Raw genomic sequence first — 26,368 nt, 5'->3', positions numbered from 1 at the left:
CAGGACAAAGAACTCCCGTATACCTTTTATTCCATTAACTTTTAGCCACATTTGCTTCATCATTCCCATCCCCCATTCACTCTCATTCAGTCTCCACAGACACACACACACGCGCGCACACACACACACAGATTTTTCCCAGAACAATTTGAGAGTAAGTTACAGACATCATGAAGACATTCTTTTGTATAACCACAGTACAATTGTGAAAATCAGAAAATTTAACTTTAACATGATATTGTTATGTAATTCACAGTCTGTATGCAACTTTTGCCAGTTGTCGCAATGAGATCCTTTATAGCATATTTTTCTGGTCCAGGATTCAACCCAGGGTCTCGCATTGCATTTAATTGTCTTGTCTTCCTTAGTCTCCTTTAACTTGGAACAGTTCTTCAGCCTTTCTTCTTCATGACCTTGACATTTTCCAAGAGCATAGGCCGGTTATTTTGAGGACTGTCCTTCAATTTAGGTCGGTCTGCTGTTGCCTCATGATTAGACTCAGGTTGTGCATTTGGGGCAGGAATCCCACGGAACGGGTGTTGGTTCCTTCTCAGTGCATCATATCAGGAGGCCATCATGCCAGGTCGTTCCATTCCTGGTGATGGTAACTTTGATCACTGGATTAAGGTGGTTTCCACAGATTTCTCTCTATAAAATTGCTCTTTTCCTCTCTGGGAATTAATAAACTGTGACCATAAACATAGACTTTTCAGAATGTTGGCCGAGCTGTCTGACAAGGCCACAGACCCCTCCCATCCTGTGGATGGGCTGTATTCACCATGCCTGGAGTCAAGTGGCTTTGGAGAAAATAGAACTAAATTCCAAGATATGGAGGGAGAAAGTCTTTTGGGGTTCTGCTTTGCAGTGAACTCACCTTCAGAAGCGTGACAACCCTCTCCCAAGAGTTATTCTCGCTGCTCTACTTACAGAGGTGTTTGTTCATATTTCCTACCAGCCATAGAACCTCAAAAGGTTATATAATCCTGCCTTGTGCACCAGGAAGACCTACTTCTACCTCCCCAGCAAAACTTGTGAATCCCCTTTGTTAGATTTTTAATCATTGGAGGTATTGAACTTTTAAAAATTAAAGGGGGAAAGCTAGAAAAAAAAACAAGATGGAGAATCAAATGACTTGGGTGCCAGCCCTGGCTCCCTTGTCCGTTTACATCTCCTGGGAAAGGTCATTTAAGCACTTAAGACTTTCTTATCTAAAATATGGTTAATAGTAATTTCCCACCTACCTCACTGGGTTATTGTGGCCATCAAATAGACCCTTATTAAATAGACGAGAAAGTACCTAAAAATAAAACTCTATGAAAGCACAGTGAGTTCCCCTGATTAATTTGTGTTTAATTTCTTTCATCAGCCAAGATACCTATTTCTAGGAAATAGGAAAAAAATAGCTTTGCCAGACTTCGTTTGGCTTGCAGTAGTGTAAGCAGGGCTGGCCAGAGAGCCTTGGGGCCTGCCATACCAATATCGCCTGGTTCAAGATGCCCGTGCTTAGCAGCTCTTGCAGGCGCCTGGCAGGGTGCTAAATCCATGCAGTGAAGTGGCGAGGCAGGATGAGCAGGAGTCTCGACAGACAGGGAGATCAAATCGAGAACTTCTAAGATTGTATTCTGTATTTTGGTCACTCGCTGTTAAAAAGAAAAAAATCTGTGACTTGCCTACACTTCCTTAATTTGAAGGTCATGTTTGTGTGTGCATACAAGTGTGTGTGTCTGTTTCTTTTTTTTTTAATAATTTTATTTATTTATTTTTTCCCCCAAAGCCCCAGTAGATAGTTGTACGTCATAGCTGCACATCCTTCTAGTTGCTGTATGTGGGACTCGGCCTCAGCATGGCCGGAGAAGCGGTGCGTCGGTGCGTGCCCGGGATCCGAACCCGGGCCTCCAGCAGAGGAGCGCACGCACTTAACCGCTAAGCCACGGGGCCGGCCCTGTGTGTGTGTTTCTAATTTGTTCTGTTTATTGGGCAGCGGCTGGGGTAGGGGAGTATAAACAGACTTCTTAATATATTGAGTTTTAGCCTAAATAATCCACCCTTACTTCTCAGGTAGAAATTATTTTTAGATGTGTGCTCATGGGTAATTGGCCCAGTTTTATTTAGAATAGAACCTCACAGTCTGTGATGTGAACAGGACCTACGTGTGACTGTTCTGTTAAAGCAAGTTGAAGCAAGGCTGGTCAGGGCAGTACTGACCTGAGACTGTTAGAACCACCCTCACCCAGGTCATTCTGGCCTTTTCTCCCTAGGATCATAGTCCTGCCCTGCATTTCCATCTATGGGCTGCAGGCACACTGATTGAGGGTGTGACTTCATCATGCTCCATTCCCTTCTGATAGCCATTTAAACTAGACCCAAGGGTCGTGTTGGGATCCAGATGCTGGCTTTCTGACTACTAAGGCTGGACCATAGAATGGATTGCACCTGCAGCCAGTTCAGGCCTCTTACCCACTACTCCCAGGCCAGCCCTGGCGACCCTCATAGTGGGAGTCGTGTCTGCAGAAGAGATCCTCATCAGTCTACCCATTCACGGGCAGAGGTGCCAGCACACTGCAGGCCCCTCGGGTGGAGCCCGCCTCTTCAGGCACTGCTTAGAGGAGCTCAGAGTGAGGGCTCGCTGCAGGCAGGTCCCAGAGAGAACGAGAATGGACTGGGCTGCGTGCGCCCAGCACCTTTGCTCAGTCTCACCAATCAGAGAAATCATGCCTCACTCCTTGCGGAGGAGGATGAGGTCAAGGAAGAAGAGCAGACGGCTTTTTGCTGGTCCTTCCAATACTGGAAATTCCTATTTAATGAGTCAAGGTAGGAATGTTTACAGGAGGAGAAAATGTTTCCGTCTGCATCATCTACCATAAAATAGGAGTCTTTCCTATTGCCTCTCTCTCCAAATCCCAAATCCAGGGGTAAGTCTTTGCCATTCCCCGCCCCTATGCCATGGTTGGACTGAAGCCGCACATAGCGTGCACACGATATTCCAGGGAATAGGTGACGGGTTTTGATCTTCACAAGGCATTAGACCAGGTCCCTCGAGACACCCTCCTGGCAGTTATAGCAACATTACGGCCCTGGGTGACAGCGTGAAAGGAGGGCATTACCAAGCAAAAGATCTCCTGCCATATGTTTGTACAGGTTGTTTGAACCTAAACACAGGTTTTTGCAGCTGATTGGAAAACTCTGCTCAGTGGAGCACTGTCATTATGAGAGAGCAGGGCTTGTGGTTTCCCATTACAGTTCTTCCTCCTGCCTTCGTTGGTTCTTGTCTGTGAGGATAATTCAGATTTTTATTTTATCATATATTTAATCAGCACCCATATCTAACAGCTTATTAAGTGCTTACTCTGTGCCAGTTCTAAAATGAAGATCTGGGGATCTTGGTGACCCCAAACTCAAGCTTAGCCACCATTGCAACACAGGGAGTAGGTCAGAGTTGTGAGAAGTAGAGACAGGGAGACGTGGGCTCCAACCACAGCTCCGTGGCTTATTTAACCTCTCTAAGCCCAGTTTCCTCATCTGTAAAGTGACTTTAATAATAGTACCTGTGTCATACCGATTTTTGACAATTAAAAAATGCACGTGTACACACATACTTACCCAAAGATGTGTATATATACACATAGCACAATGGCTGGTGTATAGACAGCACTCAGGAAGCATGGGCATAGTTTTGAGAGGTGTTAATGGAAGATTGAGCTCCAGATAATTGGGGGAGGGATCCAGACATGACTGTCAGAGCACATAAGGCACTAATAATTAGCTCTCAAGCTAAGGCTCCCAGGAAGCCCATAGGTATGCCTCGGGGTCACCGTGGGGCTTAGGACACTGCCCCTCCACCCAGATCAGCTCCACTTCTTTCTGCTTTATACTGATAGAAGGTGTGTGGCGCTGGCTGTATGTATGTCTCACCTCAGGGTTTCTCAGCTGGGGGCGATCTTGCCCCTGAAGGGACATTTGACAATGTCTAGAGACATTTTTGGTTGTCACAACCTGGGGGTGGGGGTGGAGATTGCTACTGGCATCTAGTGGGTCGAGGCCAGGGATGCTGCTAAACATCCTACAGTGCATAGGCCAGCTCCACAACAAAGAATGATCCAGCCCCAAATGTCAGTAATGGCAGGGGTGAATGAATACATAGGCATACGTATATGGTGGCGGCAGGAGGATTCTGTGCACCACTTTATAAGAGTCTAGGAACAAAATTAGAAAGCCAGGGTTATATAGTACATCTGAAAAGAAGCACTTAGTTGCTGAGAGGTCCTTTAGGAATGGTGGGCCTGAGTCACCTGAGCCCAAGGGTGGAAGGAGAATAGTCTGCAGAGGGGAGGCACCATCCACTTGGATGGAGTGTCACGAGGGTTGTGTGTGGCTCCAAGCCTAACAGGATGATGGTATGGGGAAGTCAGTGTGGCCAGTATGAAGCAATTCTTTCTGGGGTCGGAGCTGTTCAGCTGGGGAGCAGACTGGTGGAGAGGGTCGGACAGCCTGCTGTGGAAGTAGGATCCGGACTGATTCTTTATCAGTAAAATGGTTGGTGCTGAAACAACTGCGTTGTAAAAATTCAAATCAAGTTCATTAGGTCGAGTGATCACACCACTGTGTGGCTCTCAGCCTGGCTTTGACTGAGAGAAGGTGTTTTCCTGGGCACCTGGAGCTGGCCTTGTAGCATAAGAGTATCGTTGGAAAACTGGCCTGCATCTTACCCAGTCCACAGACCACTTAAGGATGCTTTTCCAGCTCAAGACTAAGTTTAGTATTGATCTGATCATATTTTTTCCTTACCATCAGGATCTAATTAGTTAACTCTTTAAGTCTCTGGTGAGAAATTGGCCTTTAATGTTAGGTTGAGTTGCCATGTTTATTGCTATTTCTGTAGGTCAAAAACAGTTGAATACAGGCATACTTTATTTTATTGTGCTTCACAGATGTTGCGTTTTTCACAAATTGAAGATTTGTGGCAACCCTGCGTCGAGCAAGTCTATCAGCGCCAGCAGCACTTGCTCATTTTATGTGTCTATGTCATATTTTGGTAATTCTCACAATATTTCAAACTTTTTCATTATTATTATCTTTGTTATGGTGATCTGTGATCAGTGATCTTTGATGTTACTATTGTAATTGTTTTGGGGTGCCACAAATTGCCCCCATAAAAGATGGCAAACTTAATCGATAAATGTTGTGTTGCTCTGACTTGTCCACCGACTGGCCATTCCTCCATTTCTCTCCCTCTCCTCAGGCCTCCCTATTCCCTGAGACACAACAATATTGAAATTAAGCCAGTTAATAACCCTACAGTGGCCTCTAAGTACTAGGCCTCTTGCACCAGTTAGCCAAGTTATGAATGCAAAGGAAAAGTTCTTGAAGGAAATTAAAAGTGCTACTCCAGTGAGCACACAGATAAGAAATCGAAATACTCTCTGGCCATACCACCCTGAACATGCCCGATCTCAGAAGCTAAGAAAGCGCAATAGCCTTATTGCTGATATGGAGAAAGTTTTAGTGGTCTAAATAGGATATCAGACCAGCCACAGCATTCCCTTAAGCCAAAGCCTAATCCAGAGCAAGTCCTAACTCTCTGTGAAGGCTGAGAGAGGTGAGGAAGCTGCAGAAGAAAAGTGTGATGCTAGCAGAGTGGTTCATAAGGTTTAAGGAAAGAAGCCGTCTCCATAACATAAACGTGCAAGGGGAAGCGGCAAGGGCTGATGTAGAAGCTGCAGCAAGTTATCCAGAAGATCTAGCTAAGATCATTAATGAAGGTGGCTACACTAAACGACAGATTTTCTTTTTCTTTTTTTTCCGAAGAAGATCAGCCCTGAGCTAACATCCATTGCCAATCCTCCTCTTTTTGCTGAGGAAGACCGGCTCTGAGCTAACATCTATTGCCAGTCCTCCTCCTTTTTTTTTCCCCCAAAGCCCCAGTAGATAGTTGTATGTCATAGTTGCACATGCTTCTCGTTGCTGTATGTGGGACGCTGCCTCAGCATGGCCGGAGAAGCAGTGCGTCGGTGCGCGCCCGGGATCCGAACCCGGGCCACCAGTAGCGGAGCACGCACACTTAACCGCTAAGCCACGAGGCCGGCCCCTAAATGACAGATTTTCAATGTAGACAAAACAGCCTTCTATTGGAAGAAGATGCCATCTAGGACTTTCATACCTAGAGAAGAGAAGTCAGTGCCTGGCTTCAAAGCTTCAAAGGACGGGCTGAGTCTCTTGTTAGGGGCTAATGCAGCTGGTCACTTCAAGTTAAGCCCATGCTCATTTACCACTCTGAAAATCCTAGGGCCCTTAAGAATTATGCTAAATCTACTCTGCCTGTGCTCTATAAATGGAAGAACAAAGCCTGGATGACAGCACATCTGTTTACAACATAGTTTACTGAATATTTTAAGCCTGCTGTTGAGACCTACTGCTCAGAAACAAAGATTCCTTTCAGATATTACTGCTCATTGACAATGCATCTGAGAGCTCTGATGGAGATGTACAACAAGGTTAATGTTGTTTTCATGCCTGCTAGCACAACATCCATTCTGTAGCCCGTGGATCAAGGAGTAATTTTGACTTTCAGGTTTATTATTTAAGAAATATATTTTGTAAGGCTATAGCTGCCATAAATAGTGGTTCCTCTGATGGATCTGGGCAAAGTAAATTGAAAACCTCTGGAAAGGATTCACCATTCTAGATGCCATTAAGAAGATTCGTGATTCATGGGAAGAGGTCAAAATATCAATATTAACAGGAGTATGGAAGAAGTTGATTCCAACACTCATGGATGACTTTGAGGGGTTCAAGACTTCAGTGGAGAAACTAGCTGCAGATGTGGTGGAAATAGCAAGAGAACTAGAATTAGAAGTGGAGCCTGAAGATGTGACTGAATTGCTGAAATCTCATGATAAAACTTTAATGGATGTTGCTTTTTATGGATGAGCAAAGAAAATGGTTTCTGGAGATGGAATCTACTCCTGGTGAAGATGCTGTGGAGATTGTTGAAATGACAACAAAGGATTTAGAATATGACATAAACTTAGTTGATAAAGCAGCAGCAGGTTTTGAGAGGGTTGACTCCAATTTTGAAAGAAGTTCTACTGCGGGTGAAATGCTATCAGGCAGCGTTGCATGCTACAGACAAATCAATGCGGCAAACTTTGTTGTTGCCTTAGTTTAAGAAATTGCCACCGCCACCCCAACCTTCGGCAACCACTGCCCTGATCTGTCAGCAGGCATACATCAAGGGCAAGACCCTCCACCAGCCAAAAGATTACGACTCACTGAAGGTTCAGATTATCGTTTTTTAGCAATAAAGTATTTTTAAATTAAGGTATGTACTTTTTTTAGACATAATGCTATTACACACTTAATAGACTATGGTATAGTGTAAACGTAACTTTTATATGCACTGGGAAACCAAAAAATTCTTGTGACTTGCTTTATTGTGATATTAGCTTTATTGCGGTGGTCTGGAGCTGAGCCTGTAATATGTCTGAGGTATGCATGTTTTAGCGATTTCATATGGTTCCACCTGCTACAGGATTGAGAGTGACAATTTGTAATTTATGTAGAGGTTACTTTATGTTGTTCCTAAAGGAACTCTGTACAAATGCCGCATCCCTGTGCGAAATTCTGGATAAACTCAGCATCTGAAGCTAAGCTCTGTCAGAGAGGGAGAAATTCTCCCTTCCACCCTTCTTGTATTCTTATTGCTGGACTAATAAAATTGCCACAGGACCAGATTAACAGGAGAAAAACCCAATTTAATTCTGTGTGCACGGGAGAATCATGAAAATGATGCTCTCCAGGATGGGCAAAGCAGGCTGCTTTTATATCTTTTTACATAAAGAAACAGTAAATTTGTGAGGAATGACAGGACTAAGAAACTTATGTTTGAAGTATGTAATTAGTGAGGAATTTAAGCAGAGTTGAGGCAGTAAATTAGCAAGGTTTGTTTATGCAGCCTTCTCGACCCTGAATTCCCCAGCTCTGATTAAGGATGCAGGGAGAGCACCTTTCAAACATGGGAGATTTATTTCCTGCTTTCAAGTGAAACAGAGAGGAGGGTCAAAAATGCCTTTTTTTCTGCATTGGCTGCTTCTCAAGTAACTTTAATTCAAAACAATCAATATGCCATTGTGGGATAATTTGGAGTGGCCTGCCCCAGGCCCCAACAGCTGTTACGTACATCATCAGCACCCAGCACTCACCAGGAGCCAGGCCTGGGCCAGCGTATCTATAATGGACCTTCTTGCAACAGACATAAGACAAGCTCCACGTTTGAACACAGCAGTGTTTCCCTGGGTAGAAATGGGCTTGTCCTCACATTTTACATCTTCCCAGTACCAGGAGAGATTCTTTTACACCTTAAGAACCTCCAAAAAGACACCCCCTCTCCCCACCTGTTGGCTGACTTTGTTCCTCAGTATTTAAAAAGGAACTGGATGTCAATTATACCTCAGTGTAGGTAAATTTTTTTAAAAAAGGAACCAGGAACCTTGAAGACATGCTGAGTGAAATAAGCCAGACACAAAAGGACAAATACTGTAGGTACCTGGAATAGTCAGATTCCTAGAAACAGAAAGCAGAAGGGTGGTTGCCATGGACTGGGAGAGGCAGGAATAGGGAGTTAGTGTTTAATGGGTACAGGGTACTGGAGGTGTATGGTGGTGTTGCTTGCACCACAGTTTGAATGTACTTAATGCCTCTGAACTGTATACTTAAAAATGGTTAAGATGGTACATTTTATGTTACATGTATTTTGCACAATAGAAAAAAAAGAGCCAGCTCATCCATTGCCATGTGCCAAAGCCAGATCCAACCCTGGTGTTCATCTAAAAAGAGGAAGTGGGAAAATGCCTAACACTCCATCCTTAAGTTGTCATCAAACTTAAGTGAAATCAGGACATGGCATCACCAGCTGGATGGACTCCTAAAATATTGTCCCTTCCACAGGGACATCTTACAGACACCGTATGTTCCTGTTAGGGTGAGAGGACTTCAGGGACTTGTGAATGTGTGAGAAGCCTTACATTTTTTCCTCCTGAAGGACGAAATTGTTTAACTTTTTGGAACTAGGTGTCTTAGGAACAGAGGGTTCTGTGGTCAGGCCCAGTAATCATCTTCTGGCATGTTTTTTATTTTCCAGAGCAACTTCAAAAGCGTATCCACAGTCTCCAAAGCATGTGAAGCAGCCGTACCCAGGGTCTCCTGTGAAATACCGCTCGCCTGCCCTTCCCAGCCAGGAAACACCCAAGAAGAAAGCTGAGAAAGAGAAGAGCAACAAGGAAAGGGAAGGTGCCCTGGCTCAGCAGGCAGCCGCCGCACACGGGGAGGAAGTCCCGGAGAAGCACGTGGCGGACAGGCATGCCACGGAGAAGCATGAGAAGCACGCAGCCGCAGGAGGGAGGGCCGAGAGCAGCGGAGGTAGGCCCTCCTTGCCGCCGCTGCCCCGGGCCTGGGCTTCCCCAGCCAGTTCTCCCTCTGACCCGATCCATGTGGGAGTTTCGTGTTTGGGGGAGAGAAGGGAATTTATTCGCTGAGACAGCTTCATGCCCTTGTGCTGCTTTCTCAGGCTTGCACGTTACCCCTGAATCCTTCCTCTCGGTCTCCTGAGGGTCCCCTGGTGAGGAGGCTTAGGGGCTGACGCTGCTCAGGGCCGCGGAAGCCCACAGGGGTACCGAGCTGCATCCAGCCAGCATCTGCACTTCCCACAGAGAGGGTCTTCCTTTAGTCCTTTAAGCTTCTGTGATGAATGGGGTGAGTTTGCCCAGATGGGCACAGTGGTGGTGGCTCCTGTGGGACTTGCTGGCGACCCCGTCTCTCCTCCTCACCTTTCCACTACCCTCCACTGTGGAAAGCATCCAGGGTCACAGCCAGCCCATTGCAGCTTCCCTGCTCAGTGGCTAATTGTGCTAGTCCTGGCAGCATTTCCCATCACCCCCTGGATTGGATTTTTCTTTTCCAGGTGGCAGCTGCAGTGGGAGTGCAATCACTATTTCACTTTCCTTGATCTTTTCTTCTGATGCAGGCTCAGGAAAGCCCACAGCAGGCACCACCGATGCAGGAGAGGCCGCGAAAATCCTTGCTGAGAAGAGACGACAGGCCCGGCTGCAGAAGGAACAGGAAGAGCAGGAACGGCTGGAGAAGGAAGAACAAGAAAGGTATGAGGGTGCTCAGAGTTTTATCATGATCTCATGTAAAAGGCTGTGGTGGAAAGAACAACTCGTCTTTCTGGTCTAGAGTTTTCATATCGATGAAAGCTTGGCAGAAGTATAGGTCTGCATGGCAGGTGTTCAGGAGACTGCATCTTCTATTAGATATAATTAACAGCGATGGAACTTTGCTCCTTTCAGACAACCTGGAATCTCATAGTTCCTGAATCTAGGTGTTATCGACAGCCCTCGTTTTCCTCTTGGACTCGAAGGCCAGCCAGGCCTCACAGAGCTATCAGGGGAGTTTGAACTTTGTTTATAAAATGAGGTTCTCCCTGAAAAGACAGGAGGTTCCAGAGGTAGAGGTCTTGATTCTGCTTCCTGAATCGTGTTTTTCCCCCACATTATCCTAACTTGCACCCCCAAGTGAGAGAGGAGGGTGGAGCAGATGCCCCTAGAAGAGGTAGAAGCCCACCTCATAGTCCACAAGATACGAGGTACAGGGACTTCCATCCTGGAGCACAACAGAAGACATCTTGGCAGTGGTCCCTAAACTTTGGAGGGGGCCAGAACCATTGGGGGAATGCAGTGAAAACACAGAGGCCCAGGCCCTGTGCTGCTTCAGTAGCTCCCAAGTTTGAGAACCACTGCGTTGTTAGTACCAGGGCACTTGTTCAAAATACAGACAGTTCTGCGTTTTCTGATCTTTGTATTCAGAGAAGAATGCATGTTGAGGGACAAGGCAGATTTTATCATTAAATTGCTAAAGGAACCTTTTAGGATGATTACAGAGTGCAATCCAATCCTGCTTTAGAGAATTAAGATGACAGAAAGCAAGCCATGCTGCAGCACTTCAAGACCAGCACTGGATTTAGAGTCAGAAATAATAGAATATTTGTGATCCTTGAGTGACTTTGGCAAGTCCTTTGTGGTCTCTGATTACAGGTTTGCTGATTTATTTTTAAAAAAGGGATGGGGGTGGGTCTGACTGGTCCCTGCTTCAAATTCTGGACTTCTCTGATGATTTTCCTGCCTCCACCCTTTTGGTCAACAGTGGCAGATCTTTTTGTTGAGTGATGTGTTTTGGCTGGTTTGGGTGGGCCACAGGATGCATGAAGGGAGTTTGCAGGAGATGAAGATGAATCATAGGACCTCAAATGACAGGCCTTGGTGATTGCAGGCCCTGAGCAGGTAAGTAACGTGACTGTAGCTGTGTGCTTAGGAAGGTGAAGTTCTTGACCTTCCAGCAACCACCCTCTCTCACATTTCCTTCACAGCCCAGCTCCTGAAGAATTGACTGTACTCCCTGTCTTCGTTTCCTCAAATCACATTCAGTCTTCAAACCTCACACTCACCATTTCTCCTAATTGCCAGACTCTTAATCCATTTCTTTGTTGGCTTTGACCTTGTCAAGCTTGCCCTTACTTCTTTGGCCTCTCCTTCTCAGTGTCCTCTGTCCACCCCTCATCCCCTCACGTGTCACCTGGGCTCCCAGCCCTCAGTCTTTAGCCAGCTTCCCCTGACAAGCCCTCCCTGAACAGTGGTGCTCTGTCCTGCTCTGCCAGTGCCCCAGTCATGCTGCCAGTTTCCTCTGGCTTCAAAAGATTTGGGGCTCACATTCTACGCACTGGTTTCATGTTGAGCATTTAGCGTGCTAAACCAACTCTGCTCTCATCTCCCTTTCTACCCTCATTTTCTCTTTGCCTTCTTCTAATGTCTGTTTCTGAAGCTAATTTCATCTTGCTTTGTAAACCTTCAATACTTTCTGGTACAAGGGAGGCACTAAATAACACAGGTGTACTGATGACTCCTGAGTCCATGCCTATGGCCTGGTCTCTTGCTGGGGCTGCGCTATCCAGTACCATAGCCTCTCGTGCCATGTGGCTACTGAAATGTAAATTCACTAAAATTAAGTAAAATTCAGTTCCTAAGCTGTACTAGCCACATTTCAAGTGCTCAATAGCTACATGGCTCGTAGCTACCGTATTGGACAGCACAAATCTCGAGAACATTACCCTCATCACAGAAAGTTCTGTCGGATAGCACTGGTCTAGAACCTAGAGGCTGTATTTCTAACTGCTTTATGCTTTCCTTTGTGTGTGTCCCCTATGCATCTCAAATTGAGCATTTCCAAGGCAGACCTTATTCTCTTTCTCCTAAACTTCCTCTTCCTTTCACAAGCTCTGTACCCCCATCTCTCCAGGCACCCAAATCAGAAGTCTCAGAGGCAGCTTTCAACTCCCCCCGCCCCTTCTGCTCAGTATCCCGTCAGTTGTCGGGTCCTTCTGGGCTGCCCCATAGCCTCTGTCCTCTCCCTTATCTTTCAGCCCTCCTCTCCTCCTGAGCTCCGGCCCCTGTTGTCTCTTACCTGGACTGTGTCTTGGGCGTCCCAACTGACCTCCCTGCTCTAGGTCTCTCGGAGCTTGTCTACTGTCTGCACTGTGTCCCCAGTGACTGTTCTCAAATAAGTGTCATTGTCCTGCTCCCATCCTTTAACAAGCTGGCGACTCCCCTGCTCACAGGATCCATCCAAACTCATCAACAGGCCTTCAAGGCCGGCCGTGACCTGGCCACCACCTGCCCCTCTACCTCCAGCACCCTGGGCACAAGTGTGCAGAGCTCCTTGACATGGCCCCACCATGCAGCTCCACGTCTCTACACCTCTGCTTTTCCTCTGCCCTATGTGGACTTGGGCTCCTTCTCACCAGACTCGTCTTCCTTTCTCCACACTCAAGTCAAGCCTTTCTCCCTCTCTGCAGTCTTTCTGCCCTGCACTTGGGAAAGAACTGACCTCTCCCACTCTTTACCCTTCTGGAACCCAGCTGTTGAGCTGACTGACATAGCCTCGTTTGTTCACAGGCCTCCTTCCCCCTAGTAAGCACCTTACAAGGCTGGGATACAGTCTTTGGATCCCCTGTGCTGGCGCTCAGTAAATGTATGAGGAAGGCAGAGAAGGAGGAAGAGGCCCAACTAAGAAAGCATTGCAGTCATGGCTTAAGAGAAGGCAAGGGCTAACGCAGGATGGTGAAGGTAGACCTGGAGAAGCGAGGGTGAGTTCACGTCAGGGGTTCAGCTCCAGTCTGTGAACTCACACAGCTCAACAGAAACGGGCTGGCTCAAAGCTGATGCTAAGGTTTGATTCTAAAGACGTAGGAGAATGGTATACCCAATAACAGATAAAGGAAGGAGAGAAGGAGGTGGTTTTAGAGGATAAAAACTATCCATTTGGTTTTAGATAAACTAAGTGTAAGGTGCCTGCAATATGTCAAGGCAATTGGAAATGGAATTGCAGCCTAGAGTCTAGGTAAAAATGGGAACAATACGCTTGACCCAAAACTAGTTTTCCTCTCTCTTGCCAGAATATGAAGCTTTGCTAGCACCACGAGGGAGGGGAGAAAGGAAAGTACCAGACAGCCTGGGGCTGGAACACAGTGGACACGTCTTGGACTAAGATCATCCTCACGTCTGTTTTGTGCTTAGAGTCAATAGTTGAAGCCACAGAAATGTGGTTGCCACATGAGAGAATGTAGAGAAAAATAAAGATACTTGAGTAAAACCATGGAAAGCCAGTTATTGTCACAAACTGGTGAGGGAGACGCCATCCAAGTCAGGGATGAGATTACTCAGAACAAAAGGGCTGACAAGGAGTCCAGACAGCTGGGACCTGGGAAAAAGAGCAATAGCTGGTCCAGTCCCCACTAGCAGTGACATCGGGGATTTCTTAGAAACACGCAGAATAGGGCACAGCTCCTGGGCTTGTGCATAGCCCAAGATGTAAGTCAGGATTCTTGGAGTCGGGGCGAGAAACCCTAGACCTTGAGTCCACCCTGGGGAAGGCACTGGCAGAAACTAGCAAGCAAGAGATTTTACTGGGATTCCAAAATGAGTCACTTTAAGACATGTTAAAAAGCTAAAATAGCTTCCAGGGGCCTATGGAGAAAGATATTGAAGTTAGGCAGCCCCCCCCCCCTGCCGAGCAAGGTCACATAGCCAGGCTGAAGCTTAGTGTCCACACAAGAGTTAGCACCAGGCCTGGCACCACAGGCAGAGGTCCTCATGCCGCTCAGACCTGGTGTCTCACTGGTGGAGCCTCCAGGTGGCAAGCTTTTGGAGTGAGAGCTGGGGCAGGCAGGGCGCATCCAATGTAGGGGGCGATGAGTGTGGTGGCAGCTGAGGCAGCGAGAGAGAGCCATGGCAACAGCCTCACACACGCAGGGTTGTGGAGAGGTCCTCACAGGAGGGATGTTTAATGCTGTCTCCACCGGCCAGACGTGTCAAGGCAGAGGAAAGGCTGTTGGTCTTGGGGTTTAGATGAACCAAGATTTTGGAGGGAAATTGTGGAGAAGGGTGGAGACATAAGCCAGCTTGAAAGAAGTGAGAGGGCGGAGGCCCTGAACACCGGCTAAAAGTTAAGAGGCCGTGAGTGGAAGGCAGGGGAGAGGGGACCAAAAGGAGTTGTTTGGGATGCCTGAGACCTGAGTATTTTTGCAGGCCGTGGAAAGGTATGTGTAGGAGGGTGAAACGGTGGAAGGAAGAGGGGAGAGTAGGCAGAACACGGGTGTGGGAGGGTGTGGAATTAGTAGCACAAGTAGTGACATATACAGTCCTTTGCATCTAAGCAAAGAAGGAAGGGGACAATTTCTGAGTAGTAACGCCACAGAGGAGAGAAGTTTAGGAAGCCCAGATTGGGTAGCCCCAGTCATCTCTGTAAAGTGATGGGCAATACCATCAACTAAAGAGGGTGTTGAAGACAGAGAGGTAGAGGTTGGACTGTTTCCGTAGGGATCCGGAGGATGAGGATAAAAGGCTGGATGTGGTAGCTGAGGCCCAGGGACAGGTGACTGGTCAGCCTTGTTTGGGTCCTACTCTAACCAGTGTTGGCAGCCTAGGAAGGGCCCGAGAGGTCCTGGGGGCCACCCAAGCCTGGAGTTGGGCAGCAGAGTGGCCTCCATGCCATCCTGGAAATGCTCATGAAGGGATGAGAGGCCAGAGGGCACTGAGAGAAGAGGGAGCAGCCACAAGTGTCTGCACAGTGCTACTGGGGCAGGTCAGGAGAGAAGGAAGCCAAGGGCGGGGTGAGAGCAGAGCAAAGAAGGTGAAATTTAGGATGTTGAAGGTTAAGCTTTTTTTATTTTTTATTTTTTTAGCATTTTTTAGCAATGAAGTATTTTTTAATTAAGGTATTACATTATTTTTTAGACGTAATGCTGTTGCACACTTAATAGACTACAGTATAGTGTAAACATAACTTTTATATGCACCAGGAAACCAAAAAATTTGTGTGACTCCCTTTATTGCAATATTCGCTTTATTGCAATGGTCTAGAACTGAACCCGCAACATCTCCAAGGTATGCTGTATTTCTTGAGTACCTACTAGAACAGTACCAGGCACTGTTTTAGGTGAAGGTTAAGCTTTTTTTAATGAAAACTTTTAAGCACATAAGGCAGAGAGAACAGTGAAATCCACATACTGGTCCACAGATGGAACAATTCAAGGCTGAGCACGTGTCAGGGATGTGGTAGAAGGGTGGGACAAGATGGGGTGAGGTGCTGGAAGTTGAGAGATGAGAGTCGTTACCTAAAGACCCTCACTGATGGCTGGTGACAGGGATAAGGGATGCATCTGCTAAATGCTGAATGACGACCATGATGCACAGTTTTCTGGTACTTTCTACCTGGTAAGGAACAGGGATAGGTTGGGGGTGGGTGACAGGAACAAGGACGGAGAGGGTGACAATTGCATACATGAACTCTGGAGGGAACTTAGTGATGATAGCAAGGGCAGTGGGGTGGGGTGGCCTGCTGCAGAAGGGTGATGGGGAAACGACCAAATCCATGTTCTCTCTGGTTCATTATGCAGGAAGAGGAAGAATGTTCATCCTCAGAGAAGATTTTGAGGGACTTGGTTTCACACAGGGGAAGCCAGTTTTTACCTACTTTGGGGGAAGCGGAGTGTGGTTAATGGAGGGCATTTTGTCTGTAACAGGAGGGACAAGCAGGGGCTAATGGGCCTGTGAGGAGGAATTTATGCCGTGGGTGATGGTGAGGATTATGGAGACTTAGGGGCTGAGAGGATGCGTTACTGCGTGTGGGTGCATTGGGCACCTCTGAAGTTCTCATGGTAAAATGGAAGAAACAGTGGCTTTTCAGATCTGGAAGATGAAGATAAAGATGAAGTAGGTTATGCATTAATTCATACACAATGTATCCTTTCTGTATTAACTTCTCTGGGACAGTCACAACCGGCTCCTTCAAAGAGGGCTAAGAACTGAAACAGTACTCTGATTAACCTTTGGATAAGTCTTGCTATTGGCACGTCCATTTTTGATAATCCTGTGTTGGGCGCCCTTAGTCTTTCATTGAAGAATGTAAGAACTGGTGTTTCTGATTAGGCCCCATAATGCTCCAGAGTTCTCCAGAATATTTGTTAATAATTTCAGTTGTTCCAGCAATGCTTTTGGGCGCTGCTGCCTCTGCTAACACAGAATATGTTATCACGTACTGTTACAGTCTTAGGCTAATGTCTTTAAGTAGTTCTTTACCTTTTAAAATATTTCTTTGGTGACACAATAGGCTATTGGCCTTCACACTTCTTGAAGCCAACCATTAGGACAGAAGGATGCTCTTTTTTAAGTCTTGATCTATTTGTAACAGTATAACAGTACCCAGTAAGTCAGTGACACCTGATTCCAAATAAAGGTAATTTCTGAAAAACATACAGATTTATAGATGCATTTAAAAGGGCATTGGGAGTTGCAGAGAGGATTCATTTTACATTGTAAAACAGACTAGCATTTGAGACTACCTAGGGCCAGGCATTGTGCTAAGCGCTTCTTGTGCATTATCTAATTCTCACAGTGGTGTCATGGAGCCAGTAGTATAGCTATTCCCATTTTTAAAATGAGCATGAGAAATGTTGAGTGACTTTCTAAGGAAGGGTCACACAGCCAGTGGCCCAATCAGAATGCAGTCTTGGTCCTGCCCATATGTCACATTGCCAGTCAGTAACACACTGCCAGATGAGTATGATTACTTACATTTTTTTCATAGATGAGGACAGTGACACACATGTGGGCAGGAAGAACATTAGAAACGTAAAAACAAGTGCTTAGACCTTACAGAATTTTCCCTCACTGCTTAGAGCTCTTTATCATTACATCACCAACCATTTGTCTCTAGATGAAAAATGTCTAACTGCCATTTTCTTTTCTTTTTTTTTTTTTGGTGAGGAGGATCGGCCCTGAGCTAACATCTGCCAATCCCCCTCTTTTTGCTGAGGAGTACTGGCCCTGGGCTAACATCCGTGCCCATCTTCCTCCACTTTATATGGGATGCCGCCACAGCATGGCTTGACAAGCGGTGCATTGGTGCGCGCCTGAGATCCGAACCGGCGAACCCCGGGCTGCCGCAGCAGAGTGCGCGCACTTAACCACTTGCGCCACCGGGCCAGCTCCCATTTAATTTTCATATAGCAAAGAATAAAAGCTAAAATAGATTTTTAAAGATTGCCAAAAAAAGTGGAAAATAGATGCTTTAATTTCCGTATTAAATGTCAGGTTTCTGTTGAGTATTTTCTTCCATTTGCTGCTTCATAAGTCAAGTACCAATTAGAACCCAAAGGGAACTTTTTGAGCTCGTAGTCACTGCTTTCAAATTTCTGGCTGGCACAGTTGTGGCCATTGATACACTTCTAGTTTTTTTCTATCTTAAATTGGTTTTAATATTTATTTTGCTTAAAGAATTGTCATTAAATAAGAATGATGGGGCTGTGGTCATTTGTAGGTTGACTAGGGAACATGTGTGTCTTCATTACAATGCATTCACAAATCAATACATCATTATTCTTTGTATAACAGAATTTAAAGTCAACCCTGGTTAATATATATTTTTTTTTTGGTAAATATACGGACTGGAGTGGCTTTCCAGGAAGGATGAGTCATTTTCTTAAGATACTAATTCAAGTGCATGCATCTGTGTCACGCATTACACTCTACGGCAGCACACAGTTCTTGGCAGTTCGCCTTTTAAGCATGTCGCCATCTTCTAACAACAGTTATGTTCTCAAAAGGCTGGAGAGAGAGGAATTGAAAAGGAAGGCAGAGGAAGAAAGACTTCGCCTAGAAGAGGAAGCCCGTAAGCAAGAAGAGGAAAAGAAGCGGCAGGAGGAGGAAGAGAAAAGAAAGGCAGAAGAGGAGGCCAAGCGGAAGGCCAAGGAGGAGCTGTTGTTGAAAGAAGAGCAAGAAAAGGAAAAACAAGAAAAAGAAAAGCAAGAAAAAGCCATGATTGAAAAGCAGGTGCTGTATGAGTCTTCGTATAGATTTTCCTTAAGGGCCTTAGTTAGTATTAGGTAAAATTAGCTAAATTTGAATGACTCGTAATATTTACTTGAAGTTTTTTCTTTAACAGAGCTGGTTATTAAATATGAGTTACTTTGGGCAGTAAAAACGAAGTCAGTAATGCTTGCTGTATGTCAGTTTGGGTTCCCCCAAAGGCAGACCCTGGGATGAGAATTTGGATGCCAGTAGTTTATTGAGGAGATCCCAGGAAGCTGGTACGGGCGTGAGAGGAAAGCCAATGTAAGCACATTGATGAGTGGATTACCATGCAACTGGAACATACTCCCTTTGGGACTCTCTAGGAGACTGTGGAACATACCTTAGACTTCTCCCTCTGAGAGATGAGGAAACTGAGTTATTTATCTACCAACTCCTGCCTCTCATGGTTGAAAGTCAATCCTTGGGAAATTAATTTCCTGAAACTCCTGGCCACATGCACATTTCATGGCCAGAGACTGCCCTCGGACACAGAAAGACCTTGGCCATGTATGGGAACTGTCTGCAGGTGATTTACATGGTGGACCAAAGTTATATTGAGGGAGGCCCAACCATGTCTGTTGTGTCATAGAGCAGGCTGTGTAAATCCACATTGAATATTGGAGCAGCACCTACTTTGGGGTAGAAGATGAGGTGGAGGAACATATGCAAACCCCAGGGAATTACTACTGTGTTTTCTTAGCTTAGTAAAGCCTATGCTTTGGTTTACCTGTTTCTATCAGAAGGAAGAAGCAGAAGCAAAGGCCCAGGAGGCAGCTAAACAGATGCGTCTAGAAAGAGAACAGATCATGCTGCAGATTGAGCAGGAGCGTCTTGAGAGAAAGAAGGTAAGGGCTAAGGGATCAGGAGGACTTAGGATGAGGCAGGGACAGGAAGTGAATCCAGTTCTGTTCTGCAGCTGTTGGGTAGAGTGATCTTAGAATTGTCAATTAGGTCAAGTTCATTGATACTGTTCAAATCTTCTATACCTTTATTAGTTTTCTGTCATCTTGTTTTGTCAGTTACTGAGAGAGATGTGTTAAAAGTTCCATCCGTGATTATGAATTTGTCTGTTTCTTCTTCCAGTTCTATCAGTTTTTGTTTTACATATTTTGAAGCTCTTCTGTTAGATGAATATATATTTCAAATTATTGAATTTTCCTGTTGAACTGATCCCTTTATCATTATGAAATGTCCTTCTTTACCTCTTTAATACTTCTTGTCTTAAAGTCTGCTTTGTCAGCCTTTTTATGATTAGTATCTGCATGGTAAATCTTTTTCCATCCTTTTGCTTTGAACCTATGTCTGTCATTATAAGTGTGTCTCTTATATGTAGCATGTAGTCAAGATTTGTTATTTTAATCCAATTTGACAGTCTTTGTCTTTTAATTGGGGTGTTTAGTCCACTTAAATTTAATGTAATTTTGGATAAAGTTGGGTTTAAGGAGGTTGATTATAAAGGTCCATTCTCATAGTGTCCTAGCTCCAGCCAGGGCTTTGTACTGCTGTAGGCCTGGGAGCCATGAGACTGATCTGTGGGCTCCTCTCCTGCACCTCAGCCTGGCTTTCTAGAGGGTGGTCCTCTGGAATGTAGGTGGTGATTTGTTGATTTCTAGGTAACCTAAGAATAAAGATGGGATATAAATTGAATATTGATTTAGATACTTATTGATTCACTTCTCAGGCATTTGGCCTTGTTCATGGGGCAGAGATGTACATCTGCAAAACCAGTGGAAAACCTTTCTATACTCATTATCCTCTGCTGACATTTCTCTTTTACTAGTTTTCTGAGAAATGTGAAATTGCATATAAACCCAGCTACTTTTATGTTATTGGTCTTGTAGTCCTCTTACCTGGTTCTTTTTGGTTTCTAGAGAATAGATGAAATTATGAAGAGAACAAGGAAGAGTGATGTGTCTCCAGAAGTGAAGGTAGGCGTTCAGAGTACCATTTTAATAGTTCATGTACTGAGAAGAAAAGAATGGCAGGATACATTCAGTGAAATTGTAGGTCTCAGAAAGGATTAGCCAGAAAAAATGGGCTTTTCCTGCTTTGTTCTTGGCTAGATTAAGGAGGCTATAGGTGCCTGAAAGGAAAGAGGAGTCTAAGAGAGGAGTGTCAGAGATGGGGTGGTAATAAAAAGTTTCTTCAGAGAAATGGGGTGAGGATGCAGGGAGAAGCACAATAGTCCATGAATAAAAAGGAGGATAGTGACATATTAGTAAGGGAAGCACAGCTGATTTGTAATAAGCTCAGAAGATTCAAAGAATTACCATGGAACAGGCAGATGGCCCAGCACGGTTCCAGATATCCCCTGATGCTTTCCAAAAGCATTTGCCTTTCTATGTCAAGTCAGCCTTTCCTCTATTTGTTTTCAGAAAGAAGACCCAAAAGTGGAGCTGCAGCCTGCTGTGTATGTGGAAAATAAGATAAAACCAGTTGTCCCCAACAAAATAGGTGAGTGTGAGGTCTGGCTCTTGGGTTCTTCCTTTCAGCAGGTGAGGGCTCATAGCGCTTCCTGTGGGGGACAAGCACCCGTGGGTCCTAAGAGCGTTACTGCTGCAAGGGGCCTCTGCAGTTTGCCCTCCCTGGTGGAGTCTCCATCTCCAGCACAGGTCTGTCAGGTCTCTTTGGAAACCACTGGGTTCCTCGGTTACTCTAATAATCCCAGTGTGGGAACCGGCCATCTGCTGACCCATGCTCCTTTCCAGGGGGCTTAACTGCTGCTGGTCGGGTTCCATTAAGAACTGACTCTGCTGTGCTATGGCGGTTTCTTCTGTCTTCCAGACTTCTGGGTAGTCCAGCTCTTTTCTATCATGTATATTTAAAACTCCTTAGGTTTGGCTGTTTCATGGCAGCCAAAGTCAGAAAAGGCATATCCATCTTAAAGTCACTCTTCACATTTCTCTTTTGCATTATGACTCAAGAAAATGCTACACAGAGCCTGGGGACCTGTGCAGTTTATGACACCAAGCCTCCTGGGTGGGTCATGAGCCCTGCACAGACACTGCTAATGTCTTTTGTCTAATCTTTCCCTGTGTTATGGTGATTACATGGGGTTCTTTTTGCAAAAGATGCTGCATTGTTGGTAAAGCAGAGGATTAATTGCCTCGACATATATATTTCCCCTGTTATTTCATTGTTTTGGATATTGTATGATTAACAGAATGATGTTGTGTTCTCAATCAGAAATCAATGGATTGAACACCTGCCAGGAAGTAAATGGTGTGGGGCGCACTGCCCCGGAAACTTCTCCCCGAGACATTTTCTCCAATGGGCTTAAACCAGTTGGGGGACTTGTTCATCTGGATGCCCTTGATGGGAAGTCGAACAGTCTGGATGATTCCACTGAAGACGTTCAGTCTATGGATGTGAGGTAAGTCCATTTCTTTTGCATTTGAGCCTCATCTCTTCCCCAGACACCTCAACTGCCTCTTAGTTGATTTCTTCGTCTTTTACACACCCAAATCACCTAAAGTAGGTTCAGTTGCCATTCAGGAAAGCTGGTGTAATCAGTGGTGTAATATCAGTGTCTTGGGTCGGGTTCGCTAGAAGCAGAGCCTGGGACAGGGATTCTAGGGTGTGGGATTTAGCGGCGAGAGCTTTCAGGAGAAAGGGGAGGCGGGAAGCAGAATAGGGCAGGGGAAGTCACTAAGCAAGGAGGCGGTCTCAGCTGGTCTCACGGGAGCTCTGGAGGATGAATTTCTACCAGAGAGTGGTCTGATTGCGATAAGGGAGGTTGCCGCTATCCATCGATCATTGACTCTGGGCCACCCAGGGTGGGGAATGCAGGTATAACTTTTGTGGACGTAGGGCTCCTGTCAGCCAAAGGCAGTTGTCCAGAGAAGGGGTGGCAGCTGTGAGTCCTTAGCAGCTGGGAGAAAGGTGCACCCACGGGTAAGGGGATCTGGGTGGGGCACGGGACAAATATGTCCAGTGTCTCATACTTAAGTGAACTTGTCATTGGAGACTTGACAAATTAATTTGCTTTCAGATCCTAAAAACAAGGAATTCTTAAACTGGTATGTGTGTGGATGACATCACCTGGCAAATTAATCCCAGCCAGAAGGAGAACTCAGTTAGCACGGGGTTGGGGCAGAGGCACTGGAACCGAGAGCCTTGGGCAGGGCAGTTGGAGTTGCGGGTGGCTCTCTGAGTCAGGAGGGAATGACACTGTTTTGCAAAAGCTCTCCCAGAGCTCCAGCCTGCCAGAGCTTACCCTTCTCTTCTAGGCGGTAAATTCTCAGCTTAGTCTGGTGGGGAGTGGGGGGAGAGGGAGGAAGGTCTTTCCTAGTGCATGCTGATTGTAAATATCCCACCTTGTGCTCCCTGGCCTTGAGCCAGATATGTGAAAACCCAGGGTCCAGCAGCCCTGTCACCAGTAGAACAAGTCCTGCACAGAAGGACAGCAGGGCCTCCTCAGCCCTTGCCTGAGTCTCCCCTGCCACCACCTGCCACTGTCATGGCTTCCCTAACTGGCACCACTTTGCCCCCAGGAGAACACAGCTGAGGCATCTTAAGGGTTAACACAACATTCCCTGTCCCCCCCACCATGTTGAGCCAGCTGTGCTTATTCTTTATGTCTCTGAGGGAGGGGACAAGACGTGGCACCAGCCAGGGTTCAAGAAGGTGAAGGGGCTTTGTGTGTGCACTGAGTTCTCCCTGTGACCTCTCCTGGGGGCGGTACCCAAGTTTGTGGTGGCATTCTCTCCTCCCCACGCTCTGACCAGCTGTTTAAACCCAGGCAGTGGAGGTGCGGCAAGGTGGAGATGGGGCTATGTTTCTGCTAATGAGGCAGTTTTATCAGATTCCAGCCACCAGAAGTGGTGTTAGGTCAGCTGCTGCTCCTTAACTAGGCTGACGTGTGAGGGAGACGGATCTTCTGCAGTTCAACTGGTTTTTCTAGATTGTTCTCTAAGATCTTATGGAGGAAAAAAAGAACAGATGAAGCTTAACAGCAGCCTTACTCTGGCTGTTGAAAGAGACTTCAGGTGACAGGCCCTCGAATCCCAGCCCACCCCTCAGCTAGGCCTGTGGCTGACAGCTTTGAAACTCCTCCTTCCATCTCTAGGGAGAGAAGAGAGAGAGAAAACCAGGCAGGGCTGGGCAGAAGCGGCATAAGTCAGGGTGGAGTGGAAGCCTCACTTTAGAGAGGGAGCAGTGGGAGAGATTCCCTCTGCAGGTGACTAGGTGGGTAATGGGGTCCTTGATAATGATGGCCCCAACCTTAACTGAGCACTTAGTCCAGGCGGCTCCACAGAACTCTTCCCCAGCATGATCACATCACACTTACAGGAGCCCTGGTAGGAAGAAATGATTGTTCATCCCATTTTACGGTGGAGGAAACTGAGGCCGGGGGAGGAAAAGCAGCTCCCCCAAGGTGGCACTGTGCGAGGAGCCCTGTGCCCTTCCTCAGCTTGCTTTTAACTTCTAGCATTTGCTTTCTGTTTGGGTTTCCCATTTTGAAGGTTCTGGAAGTGCTTGGCTTCTCTCTAGTAGAGTGCTGGTGCCTGTGGTTTTCATTTTCTTTCTTCCTGTGGGCAGTGTGCATTTGGCCTTCAAAGCCCTGCTCAGTCCACTTCCTTTGTTCTCATCCACCGGGGTCTCGTGTCTATTAGTGTCTCAGATTTGAACTAACTTTTATTTTTCGCAGTGTGTTGCACACAACTCTAAATCCATCTTCTCTAGAAGAGTCGCATAACAAAATATTACAAATAGAATTAATAGTTGTGTCTGTCTATCTCTCTCTCCCTCCCTCTTGCTCCCTCCCTCTCTCTCCCTCTCCTCTCTCTCTCTCTTTCTCTTTTTCCCTTTATCTGCTTCCCCCCAGTCCTGTTTCAAAAGAAGAGCTTATCTCTATCCCAGAATTTTCACCAGTGAGTGAAATGATTCCTGGGGTGTCTCTGGACCAAAACGGAACTGGTAATGCCCGAGCACTTCAAGATCTCTTAGATTTCACCGGCCCCCCCATGTTCCCCAAGAGATCCAGTGAGAATCTCAGCCTGGATGACTGTAACAAAAACCTGATTGAAGGATTTAACAGTCCTGGCCAAGAAAACACTCTGAACACCTTCTGTTGACAAATACAACATCTCTTTAATGAAAGGTATAGTCTTTTGGTGATAGTCTAAATCCATAACTCCCTACCCGGGGCTTGTAAAGATAGGATAAACATCACTCAGCCTCCTGGATGGTCAGTTTTATTTGAAAAATACCAACATGAATATGAATATATGGTATATATTGCAGCACGCACAAGAATTGAGATGGATATCAAGTAAATCCTTCATATGAGAGCCTGCAGCACCACACCCCACGTGCCCGCCCGCCCCTGCTGTGTGGGGTGTGTGGATGGGGTGTGTGTGAGAAGCACTGGCTAAAAGTTTGACCCATCATCTGTCTCAAGTAGCATCTTTTTTAGAGGCAAAGCGAGAGCGCTCTACGTAATAGCGGTACAAGGCAGTGTTTTTTTTGTTTGTTTTTTTTAATTTTATTTATCTATTTTTTCCCAAAGCCCCAGTAGATAGTTGTATGTCATAGCTGCACATCCCTCCAGTTGCTGTATGTGGGACGCGGCCTCAGCATGGCTGGAGAAGCGGTGTGTCGGTGCGCGCCCGGGGATCCGAACCCGGGCCGCCAGCAGCGGAGCGCGCGCTCTTAACTGCTAAGCCATTGGGCTGGCCCCTAGGCAGTGTTAATAAAATGAATTTCTCCCCTAGTTTTATTCAGTGACATGCATATACTATCTAGAATCATTCGTATAAATTGATGAGTATTGGGCTAAATGATTTGCTGTTCTATTGACCCGTTCTTGATACTTTCAAAGCAAACATCTGTTCTTGGATCGCACCTGAGGGAGTGGGGGAAAGAGGGAAGAACTGAAGTTTGTGCCCTGAAGCTTTTCTTCCCCACTTTTGACCTTTTTTCTTGCCACAATGCTTCTAGAAGCTCTTCTCATTTGTTAAGTTATATCTCTGGGTTATAAACACTTTGCACTTATGTGCACTTAGTTATACACACCTCACATTGGATTTACTTCAGTTTGGGGCTTGTTTTTGAATGGTGAAAACATCACTAGAATCTATCATCAAATCCTTTCAGGGGCCGGCCCTGTGGCTTAGCGGTTAAGTGCATGCGCACCGCTACTGGCGGCCCGGGGTTCGGATCCTGGGTGCGCACCAGCGCACCGCTTCTCCGGCCATGCTGAGGCCACATCCCACATACAGCAACTAGAAGGATGTGCAGCTGTGACATACAACTATCTACTGGGGCTTTGGGGAGAAAAAGGGGAAAAAAAAGAGGAGGATTGGCAATAGATGTTAGCTTAGGGCTGGTCTTCTTCAGCAAAAAGAGGAGGATTGGCATGGGTGTTAGCTCAGGGCTGATCTTCCTCACAAAAAAAAAAATCCTTTCATAACTTAATAATTCCAATTGCTCCTCCCACTTTAGACTCTTAAAAACATTTTTGTATTCTCAGCATTCTCTCAGTCACTTTATTTTTTATGGTGCTCCACTCCTGTAACAGAACTTCAATGCTTGATAAGATTTAGTTCAACCTTTCTGTTCCTCAAATGAGGGACCAGGTTGGGGAGGCCACACAGCCCAGGTCGCTGTGTTTCGTGTACTTATTTCTCCCTGACCTCAGCTATTGCCTGTAAACAGTGCACTTGAGAGTTTGCTTCTCTCGGCTCTTGGAAAAGCACTTGTGGTCCTTTTGAGAGGACCACCTTTTGAGAGAACGTGAGAGGGAGTGTGTGTTGGGTAATTTTTAGAATAAACCATGTCCCTGGTTTGGAAGAGCAACTGCCTTCTTGGACACACAAAAAAACCAGTTCACCTGAGCATTCTAGTTCCCTGACAGTTCTATAGCTTAATACTTGGTAAGAGGTTTCTTTTGTTGTTAGCATACCTTG

General features: G+C 46.0%; 1 protein-coding gene across 4 annotated transcripts in view; it reads left to right on the top strand.

Annotated features, from left to right (window-relative positions):
• The window catches only part of MAP7D2 (MAP7 domain containing 2), a 103,632-nt gene that overhangs the window by 75,163 nt on the left and 2,101 nt on the right, over positions 1-26,368 (top strand). For 3 of the 4 annotated variants that reach the window (XM_058535541.1, XM_058535544.1, XM_058535542.1), the window contains 8 exons: positions 9,137-9,414; positions 10,019-10,151; positions 18,212-18,437; positions 19,199-19,303; positions 20,330-20,386; positions 20,834-20,912; positions 21,645-21,831; positions 24,286-24,561. In XM_058535541.1, the coding sequence (XP_058391524.1) occupies positions 9,137-9,414; positions 10,019-10,151; positions 18,212-18,437; positions 19,199-19,303; positions 20,330-20,386; positions 20,834-20,912; positions 21,645-21,831; positions 24,286-24,535 (1,315 nt within the window). In that variant the 3' untranslated portion in view covers positions 24,536-24,561. The remainder of the gene's footprint in view (positions 1-9,136; positions 9,415-10,018; positions 10,152-18,211; positions 18,438-19,198; positions 19,304-20,329; positions 20,387-20,833; positions 20,913-21,644; positions 21,832-24,285; positions 24,562-26,368) is intronic. The other variant, XM_058535543.1, reaches the window with a different exon arrangement.

This window comes from Diceros bicornis, chromosome X, assembly GCF_020826845.1.
Source record: "Diceros bicornis minor isolate mBicDic1 chromosome X, mDicBic1.mat.cur, whole genome shotgun sequence".
Classification (NCBI taxonomy): Eukaryota; Metazoa; Chordata; class Mammalia; order Perissodactyla; family Rhinocerotidae; genus Diceros; species Diceros bicornis.
This window is presented reverse-complemented; position numbering and strand designations above follow the sequence as displayed.